Source organism: Sinohyriopsis cumingii, chromosome 8 (genome assembly GCF_028554795.1).
Source record: "Sinohyriopsis cumingii isolate HCF-2022 chromosome 8, ASM2855479v2, whole genome shotgun sequence".
Lineage (NCBI taxonomy): Eukaryota > Metazoa > Mollusca > Bivalvia > Unionida > Unionidae > Sinohyriopsis > Sinohyriopsis cumingii.
The window spans coordinates 14589486-14599839 of NC_142968.1; the positions used below are offsets into that span (position 1 = coordinate 14589486).

General features: G+C 35.7%; 1 protein-coding gene across 1 annotated transcript in view; it reads left to right on the plus strand.

The window, feature by feature from the left end:
• The window catches only part of LOC149793017 (vang-like protein 2-B), a 62649-nt gene extending 52776 nt beyond the window's left edge, over positions 1-9873 (plus strand). Inside the window, exon 3 of the mRNA XM_089966891.1 lies at positions 1574-9873. Coding sequence (XP_089823017.1) covers positions 1574-2001 — 428 coding nt within the window. The 3' untranslated portion in view covers positions 2002-9873. The remainder of the gene's footprint in view (positions 1-1573) is intronic.
• Positions 9874-10354: the final 481 nt, after the last annotated feature.

The window sequence follows — 10354 nt, forward strand, 5'->3', positions numbered from 1 at the left end:
GAAACATCGTTTTTCATTGGCTATTTGGCTCGTGCATGAGCAGAAGGGTAAAAGTTATTGTTTTTTTTTTTGTTTTTTTTGTTTTTTTGCTTAAGACTTATCATTTTCGTATGGAGTCCATTCTTTGTTCCAAATGCCCACCTTATCCTAGTTTTTGCAAAGGTCTACCTGTCTGTGTGCAGTTCAGACTGGTCTGCCTTAGATCTGAGACAAAAAGGTCTAAAATCCGGACACAAAATCGGATTCTGACCATGGGCGAATTTTGGGTGGAAAAAATCAGGTCCAAAAAAGGTTTTTCAGTCTGTATTTTGTAGTACAACTAGAACTTCAGATTATTTGGTATCATTGTAGAGCTACATCTGTCTACCATTCTATAATACCACCCAAGTGTATCATACATGACCATGACGCTACAGAGCTCGGCAGTAGGCTACTACCTCCTGACATAAACTCGTCACCAGGGGTTAATGTGTTAAGAGGTCAGTGTTACGCCTAGTTGGCCTTAGGTGTCAGGATAATGTAACTGAGTGGGGCATCATGCTACATGCTTGCAGCATGATGCCCCAGTGCTAGACGTTACAATAAACTGTCACACTGCAGACATCATAGTGACATGACTGAAAAAGTGTTTGAGCTACTTAAAAGTCCAAATCACTCATGCACATGTCACGCATCTCCCAATTTTCTGTCACTTGTTTATTCAAAATACAGTCCACACTGATGGACTGTGAGGCAGTCTTGTCCTTGGCAACATGTGATCCATTACAACATGTGATCCATTACAAAATGACACCTGTAGTGCTAAGCTTTTCTGACTTTGTTATCTGATGCACTTACGGTTAGACACTGGGACAGTTTCTCCTGTGTTGCATTTATAATTTCATTGGAAAGTGTTGGACTCTAATTCATAAACAATGTAACAGAGTTATGACTATTTCATAAGCTGTGTAATAGAACGCAGCAAAGCCACCAAGCTTAATAAAATCAGCAATTATTTCTCTACATTACAAAGTGAAAATTCAAGAGATACAGCATTGTGATTTAAATCCCATATAATCCTACATGTCCTATCACAAGTACAAAAGTATAGAATGTTCCAAATCAATTCCAATAGTCTTGAATGTTCTGATGTACTACAATGATGCAGTTGACAGTGTCATTGAAATTTCAGAGTTCACAATAATTCCTAACTAATGTGTCGAGTGCATACTAATTCCAGTTAATAATTTAAATAAACAATTCCCCACAAATTAAATCTGAACACAACAGTAAAATTATGATCAAAAAGGATTCCAACAGACTTACCAGAAGTAATTATTTATAAAATCCCTACTGTACAGTACTGGGGGTCACACAGAGTATATGACAAATCTTTGTGTCAGAACATTTGTTCAAATGAAAAATTGGGTGTTCTTTGATGCACAAAGAGAGAGAGAGAGAAATTTTAACTTGCCCAATTTAAATTAGGTGAGTGAATTTTCAACTGTTGGGGCATCACATAGCACAGGTAGCAAAACAATACAAGATTCTTGGGAAAACTTCATGAACTGAAGTCCTTTTTTGTCTGTTTCAGGTCCTGCAATTGCGATGGATCCACATGAAGCTGCGCAAGCCGTGTTTCCGTCTATGGCACGACCACTACAAAAGTTTCTACGCATCACACGCCAGCAACCTCGCTACACCATGGACTCTGTCTTGCAACACTTGGCAATGTGCATATCTCATGACATGGGACCCAGGGCATTCATTGAGAAATATCTTTCACAAGGAGTTGTAATCTGGAATGACAAGGACTATCGCAACATGCACAAATGGGTATTAATCTGTGACCAGCTTCTTACCAGAGAGATTGAACATAACACGGTGTTTCAGTTACGTCAGAATGATGTCTCAATATTATGCACTGTTCGTAGACTTCCACATTTTAATATAACAGAAGAAGTAATTGATCCAAAAATGAACAAATTTGTTCTGCGCCTAAACTCAGAAACCTCAGTATAACATGGTTGTACATTTTTATAGTCTCAATTCATAATGTCATATGAAAGTAGTGTACCAATTAGTGTTGTGTTCATGTATATATTAGTACATGTATAGTATGTATTCTACATGGATATTTGAAAATGATATTGACAGTAGAGTTCTGTCGGTTACAATTCTTCACCAGGTTGAAATGCCTTTTATTTTTTTTACTACATGACTTCCTACACTTTTACCTCATTAGATCAAGAAGTGCAACCTGAAGTTTAAATAGTTTACTTTCTTTATTGAAAACTTTGCAGGAGGTGGAAAATTCTGAAGTGCGAATTTCTTGACTGGTTTGATTTTGCTGTATGGAGAGTCATTGACGTTAGATTGCTGAGATAGAGCCAGGCAATGTCAGTCCACATAGAAAGTGTGCAAATATTACCCCTGCAGTAGTGCGTCATTTTTTTTTTTACTGCAAGGCTGTAAAGTTCTTAAGATCATATGGGACCAAATATAAGTTTCTTTAACTTGTGGTTGATTACCCATCTAGAAATTTCCACATACTGCTGAAAAGCTAATAACATACTGTACACTAATTTAAATTCATTGGCAACATGAATTCCCACCAAAACTTGCAAAATACAGCACTTGATGTTTAATCCTGTATCTCATCACTGGAATGCAAGCACGGTGTAGTTAAATCCATTATTGACATAACATCATGTGCTTGCATTTAGTGCATTATATAATTATCATTTGGATATGTTCTGGCTTTATTGCATCATTGCATTTATCTTACGAGAAACAGCTACAATCTATACTCACTTATAAGTTGAGTCAATCTGCAAACAGCATAGATCATGATCTACCATAGCATAATGCACCTAGAGATTAGGGTCTATATTGTTTGTTCTACTGATTACTCATACAACCCATAACAAACTGAACAGACCCAGATCTGCTGGCACATTATGCAAAGGTGGATTGGGCACATGTGTAGTTTGCAGTTGGACTCCTCTTAAAAGCAAGTAAATTAGATATGCAAGTTCAGGCACAAGAGAGTTTTCTCACCTTTTACCCATTAGTAAGGTCTAATTTGTTTATAAAACATGCAATGATAGCTTAAGCTCAGTGGAGGATTTTTATAGTTTACCTGGTAAGCTACAAAGGTGTAATGAAGGTGCATTATGGTACAACCATATTTCTCCTATGATTGGACCAGGGATCTCCCAAATGAGCTTTTAGAATGGCCTGTTGTCTGAATTCTATCTGGTTTTTCATGTACAGTAGTCCCAATCTTGAATGCCCCCACCACCCAACTAGCGGCCACCTGCTTCTTACAGCCATAATCCCTTGGCACCGATGAGTTTGTGTTCAAAAGTACCCCTCAAGAATGGCCACCCCTCTAGCACGACTGGCGGCCAACATATTAGTACAAAAAATGTAAGATGTTCCCCTCACTAGTGGCCACTTTTTATTTTCAAATCTGTCCAGAACCAGTAATTCATATCGTGATGTAAGGTAAGTAATCAGATTATCTCTATCATCGATACATGTCTTCCAATGTCAAGTTCCCGTTACTGAGAGAAGTGTTGACTAAAGTACATGTAACACTAAGATCATATTATGTCATTGTCTATAAAAGCCAACATTTACAGGAAATGGGCACAGCAGAGTTATGATAGAGTTTTGGGCTTCACACATCTGTTGAGTTCTTCTCTTTGATCATTACAACCGGACGTAATTGTCAAGATCATAACAGGGTCAGCATAGACTAAAAATAGATTTTAAGCATTGACACAGAGAAATTAACATTGAACAAAACAGGGTACCAGAGTAGACAAAGACCAAAAAATCTCATGACGACACATTTATCGCTTCCTTTATGAAGAAGGCATTTTGTCCACCCAACAAAAGTTTTGTCTGCATAATTAAATCGCATACAGTTAGCAACATCTAAGTATATCATTACAAAACATAAACATCTCATCACGTAAACTGAGATGTATTATTTTTAGAAGAAAGTCCATTATTCTACTTGACATCATCGGGTGTTGTGCCGAAGTGGGACTTGCCAAACAATTTTATGTTGAAAAGACTCAAATAAACAACGTCGTAACCGATAAGGAGGTTATTCAGCAGCAGTGGGAAAATGGATTAAATGGGTCGAGAATTATGTATGTACCAAGATTTAAATGAAGTTTTTGAATGGTTTTGCAATGTGCTTGACAGCAATACCCGCTTGTATATCATGTTTACACCAAGAATAAGAACTATTATGTAAACTCAGTTGAAATAAATTTATTAAGAAGAACCTTTTAATAATTAATGTTACTTTTAAATGAAGATATTAAATGCTTTGAAGTATGTAGCTTTCTTACTACGTACATTATATATACTTCTTATAAAAAGTCCCCCTCTGGAAAGGCCACCCGTCTTATAAGGCCACTTTCCTGGTGCAAAAGGGTGGCCGTATAAGAGGGGGACCACTGTATAGTCCGTCCATTAGCACAAGTTTGATGTCACAACTCCTCCTTAAACCACTTGGAAGATTGACATGAAACATTGCACTCACGTTCATCCCAATGTTTAGCAGGTCCGAAATGAAAATGGTGCTGCTCAGAAATCCAATATAGATGCCAAAGCATCCATCTTGACCAATCCGGTGGCCTAGTGGTTAGAATGTCTGCCTTGGAAGCGGAAGGTCATGGGTTTGATCACCGGCTGAGTCATACCAAAGACTTACAAAAATGGTGCTAACAGCTGCCTCGCTTGGCGCTCAGCGTTAAGAGGTTAGTGTTAGGACTGGTCGGCCTGGTGTCAGGATAATGTGACTGGGTGGGACATCATGCTAGATGTCTGTGGCATGATGCCCCAGTGCTAGACATCACTATAAACTGTCACACTGCAGACATTGTAGCAATATGACTGAAAAATTGTTAAAGCTACGTTAGAAAAAAATCCAAATCCAAATCCATCTTGAAAACGTGTATCACTACTCCTCCTGAATGGATGGTCATATGAGCATGGGGGTTTGTTTTACTGGAAGGCATTTTCCACAAAATAGTGCTGATCTGATGTCCAGTATGGTCACCGTAGCAACCATCTTAAAAATCTTGTTATTGCTGCTCCTCCTGAATGGAAAGTTCTATCATTATGGGGTTTTACCAGAAGACTTCTTAAGTTGCCTTGTTAAAAACAAATGGTTCTGTGTTGACATCCAATATGGCTGCCATAGCAGTCATCTTGAAAATCTTCTTGTTTAATGTGTGATGGTCTGACTGACATGGAAAATATGATTTATAAATTTATTGCAGATAATTTTTTAATGACAGATGTTTGTTGGAATTTTAAAATTTCGTAATGAGCCGATACAGTTAAGAATGATCATTAATTACTGTAATAGTGTATAATTTAGCAGTTCATCTATACACCAGCCCAGCCTTAGTTGCAGTGCTTTCATGGTTGTCCCTGGGCAACCAGCTTTGGAAATCCAGTTGCCCTGCATGCAGTTTTTAGTGTATAATTTGCATTAATGTCTCATCCAAGCATATATGCGGTGAAGTCTTGATCATCTAACACGTTGGTAAACATGAACATTTTATTTTGAATATAATTAAAAGGTTATTTAAAGCAACATTGCTCAAAGCACATGCCATTAGTGTCATTGTATTTGTCTATAACTAATGCAAAGATAATTGTCATTTAAATTCTCAGGCAGATCATGATTGGTACTTCTATGTTTGAAGCGGCCGAGTGGTCTAAAGCACTCTCTGTTACAGATCACTGCCATTTCACCTCTGTCTGCGTGGGTTCAAGTCTTGGATTCGGCTAATGTGGGTATGTGAGAAACTTGCCAGTAGCTTCTCATGGGTCGGTGGTTCTTCCCGGGGTTTTCTCAGGTTCTTCCTCCACCATTAATGCTGGCTGCCATGCATAGCCTATCGTGTGCTGAAAAATGGCATTAAACCCTACAACAACAACAACTTCTGTGTTCGAAGTACAACATTAAGCAAACGGCATGAATTTCACAGATCAGAATCTGTATTCTTTACACTTAAATTCAAGTAAGTATATCATGTCCTATAGCAGAGTGCATTCAGTTGAGTTCAGTACTTGAAATAACCTTTGTTTAGAAATTTCCATATCAAGTGCCATAGCAGAGTGCATTCAGTCGAGTTCAATACTTGAAATAACTTTTGTGTTGAAATTTCCATATCAAGTCCCATAGCAGAGAGCATTCATTTGAGTTCAATACCTGAAATAACTTTTGTGTAGAAATTTCCATATCAAGTACCATAGCAGAGTGCATTCAGTCGAGTTCAATACTTGAAATAACTTTTTATCTCTGTTGTAAGTACATTTATTTACGACTTGGTTTTTGTTATAAGATGGAATTGGATCGCATTTCATTTTCTATCGTTAAAGTTTTATAAGGCAGTCTAACTATAGGGTGGCATACTAATTGGTTCCCATGGACATCATTATAATAAGGGAGTACTGTATGTGTTGTGTATTTCAGTATAAGATGGTCTCATTGTAAGGCAGTATACTCAGGCTGCTGTGGACAGATTTATAATCACAGAGTATTGTATCGTAGCTTCATGAAATTTCCACAAAATCCATAAATAACGTATTCCTAACTTGAATTTATAACAATTTGCTCATCTGTATTTTCATAATGTGTAGCTATGTTTCTAAAAATAAAGTTTTCACAAAAGTCACAAAGTTGATAGCTTCACTAACTGAATTTTTCCATGAGAATTATGTTTTATGTTAGTACATTTAATAAACATAACTGAAGAAAATTTGCTGTCAAATTATGAGAAACGTAAATGGAAAAGCAGTGGATTGGTATGATTACACATTTGATAGTGTATGAATGAAAACATATGACAGGTCGCATATATGTTGGAGGAGTCGATAAATAAGGGGGCATTCATTACAAAGCATTCACTGTGGAATTCTTGATCTCACCACCAACCAGAACTCCTTGCAAATGCAAGTTAATCCAAACAGGCCACCATTTTTGTACCAGAATCCATGGAAAATGTCGATTTCCCACCCAAATTCTTAGAATGGAATTAATTCTAATTATAGCTACAATATCTTAGACCAAAAATTGCACCAGAAAATATTGAGGATTTGTACATTTCATTTCCAAGCTGGAGTTATGGTTTTCAGTTTTAAAAAAATATTTTAAAAAAATGCTGTTTTAAGCTCATATTGAGTATTATATTTTGTAGACAGATTTTGCATGTATAAATAGTTTTGTAATTTCATTTGTAGATTGTAAACAATAAGTCATTCTGTTACCAGGAAAACTGGCTTCACAAAGAAAACCAGTACTGCAGGAATGATTGATTAATAGATTGATTGAAAAATAATCAAATGCTGCTGAACAGAGACAACACAATAGATTCATTGAAAGATATCTACTGTGACTTCGAATAAGTTGATGTATTTATTTACAAAGGAAATCACATTATTTCAAAAGGGGGGTGTTTAGTCTTAGAATAAGTTCATGTATGTATTTACAAAGGAAAGCACATTATTTCAAAAGGGGGGTGTTTAGTCTTAGAATAAGTTCATGTATGTATTTACAAAGGAAAGCACATTATTTCAAAAGGGGGGTGTTTAGTCTTAGATATAAATGTTCCTCAAGATAAATTCAGAGTTTGCTGTAACAGCTATTTACCCATTATTTCCATGCTTTTCGATGATTCTGTTTAAAATTCCACCTGCCCATTATTCAAAGTGCCTAAAATTTGGTAACTATGAAATGTCTTCAGGATATGAACTTTAAAATGTTTTTTCCAACAACACTGAAATAGCTACATCAGTTGGTATCATCAATTAACAAATGTATATAAATCTGTTATTACAACTACTTTTTTTCTTTTTGTTCAAAACAGTCTGAAAGGTTAACAGACTGGTTCTTTTAGTCTAATTGCATATTGATGTAATATGAGCTGATTCATTGGAAACCAGTCATCATAATGGCTGGTGTCTACATAACTGTGCAATTTATGTTGAATGATTATGAGTCATACCTTACAGTCTTTAGTTCAGTGTTTTTAATATTGATTTTATGTCCTGTCTTAAGCATATTAATTTCTTTTTACTAACCTCTCACTCAAGAAGAACATGGAAAGTAATCTGTTTTTGAACTTGATTTACTTTTAATACACTTCCAGAATTTAACACAACGAACAGCATATGCTTTTCATGACACAGATGTGATTCCATCTGTTAGGTAGAGGAAATTAATCCAGTGACCTTGGCTGGGTCACTTCTCACCTTTGCACATCAGAAAGTATTCTTTTAAATCTGCTGATGGATACTTCCATATAGAGGACAACACTGTCATGTACTGGCAGATCTGGATCTATGCAATTCATTTTACTGATGATTTCAACCAGAAAGTGTTGACCCTAGTCTAGCATGACTACAGTGTTACCATATTTACCCAGAAAGCCCAGTATTCACCATATCTAACATATGTACAGCGTGGTAAAGAAATGCTAATAAATTTTATTAGGTTTAAGTTCATTATAATCAGCACATAACCTATAATATTGTATACAATTTCTCCCATCATATGTATGTACATACAAGAATTACCTCCCTTTGCCTCTTTTGAGAACTCTTTGCTTTGGAGGTTGGTTGGTTGGTATGGGTTTAATGCCACTTTTCAGCACATGGTGGGCAGTATATTTGGTGGAGGAATAAACCAGGAAAACTCCTGGAAGAACCACCAAACCACAGAAAACTACCGGCAAGCTTTCTCACATGCCCACATTATCTGAGCCCAAGAATTGAACCCAGAGCCCAAGAATTGAATGCAGAGATGAGATCTTAGAGCACTTGGTCACCTGGGGTCAATAAGGTCATGTTGAATAAATTAATTCTTTCAGACTTTTTATACCCATTTAGTGATATCTGATGTGCATTTGTTAAATTTTAAAAAAATTAAAATTAAAAAAAATGTTCATATTTTGTTTTACCAGCCATTTCCAATCAAAAGGCAAGCTGAGATTAACTGCACATTTCTCCAGTTTTAAAAAGGTTGTACTTTCTGTCACAGTTATCAGCTTCTGGTTAAACCTTTGCAGCTAAAAACTGCCAAAATATTGTCATCTTGTATGACCCAGAACAAAATCCTTTGTCAGCTTATTTTTGATATTTTTAAGTTGGACTTGTTCTGCCAAATTTAGTCCCTCATGATCTTGCAAAATGCTTTATTAATAGCTAAATTTTGCCCTGTCCTTGTTTTAATAAACACATTTTCATACACCTCCAGTTATATGGAAATAGAAGTATCTTTATTTATCCCTTTGATTTCATCTGAAACATTTTTGTTTTTGAAAACTTGTTTTTCACTCTCAGCACCAACTTCAGTATTTAAATGCAGTATGTGGTATTTACTAAATGCTTAAGTGAAAATTTATGTTTTGCTAAAAATAAGGATCTTTTTAATCTTCATTTTAAAAAAAGATTTTAAAGAGCAAATGTTGGTATTAACATTTTTTTAAAAATCTTGATCCTGTGCAGATACAAAACTCTGGAAAGGGGGGGGGGGGTTACCAAAAAGAGAGGTGTGTCCTTTTACAGGGGAATCTGTATTATATTAAATATGGTTTTTATGACTGCTGAAATTTTATGTTTGGATGATTTTTGAAAGTTTTTATTTCATGATCTTAACTAGGAAATGAAGATCTGAGTTCAGGATCTGTTAGATGGATTCTTTATTGTCCTTGTTTCCTGTGACTTGTGTATAAATGTTTAATTTGAAGATTTTTACCAAGGCATAGTCTTACACATGTTCACTTTAATTTGATAGAACTTTTTTTAGATTACGAGTTGTGTAAATTATTTCTGTAATAAACTATTCTTTTTGATAAATATTTGTAATGTTGTCATTTGTTTTTTAAATGACTACTCCATAGAAAGCAGTGATCTTGCATTGTTTTGCAAACTTTAGAGCCCTTCAGGAATACCAGGTAAAATTTTGAATTGAATGTTTTTTGTGTAAAATTACCTAAAATTGTCAAAATTTGTGTAACATACATGATGGTTTTTCCATACATTATTAGCCCATATAATGATTAATTTTAAAGGAAATCACTCCCCAGTCTTTTTAATATTTGGCTGCTTCAGAAGCACTTGGCTCAATGGATGCTATATCAACGTTGGGGGTTTTCACTAAAAGACTGATGTCTGTTTGGTGCCGACATCCAATATGGCCACCATCTTGAAACTCATAATGCTACTGCCCCTGACTGGATGTTTGTATCAGCATGGGGTTCTAGTTGGTCATAAATTAAAAGGATGCCAATACGACATCCAATATCATCACTGTTGCAGCCATCTTAAAAACCTTGTC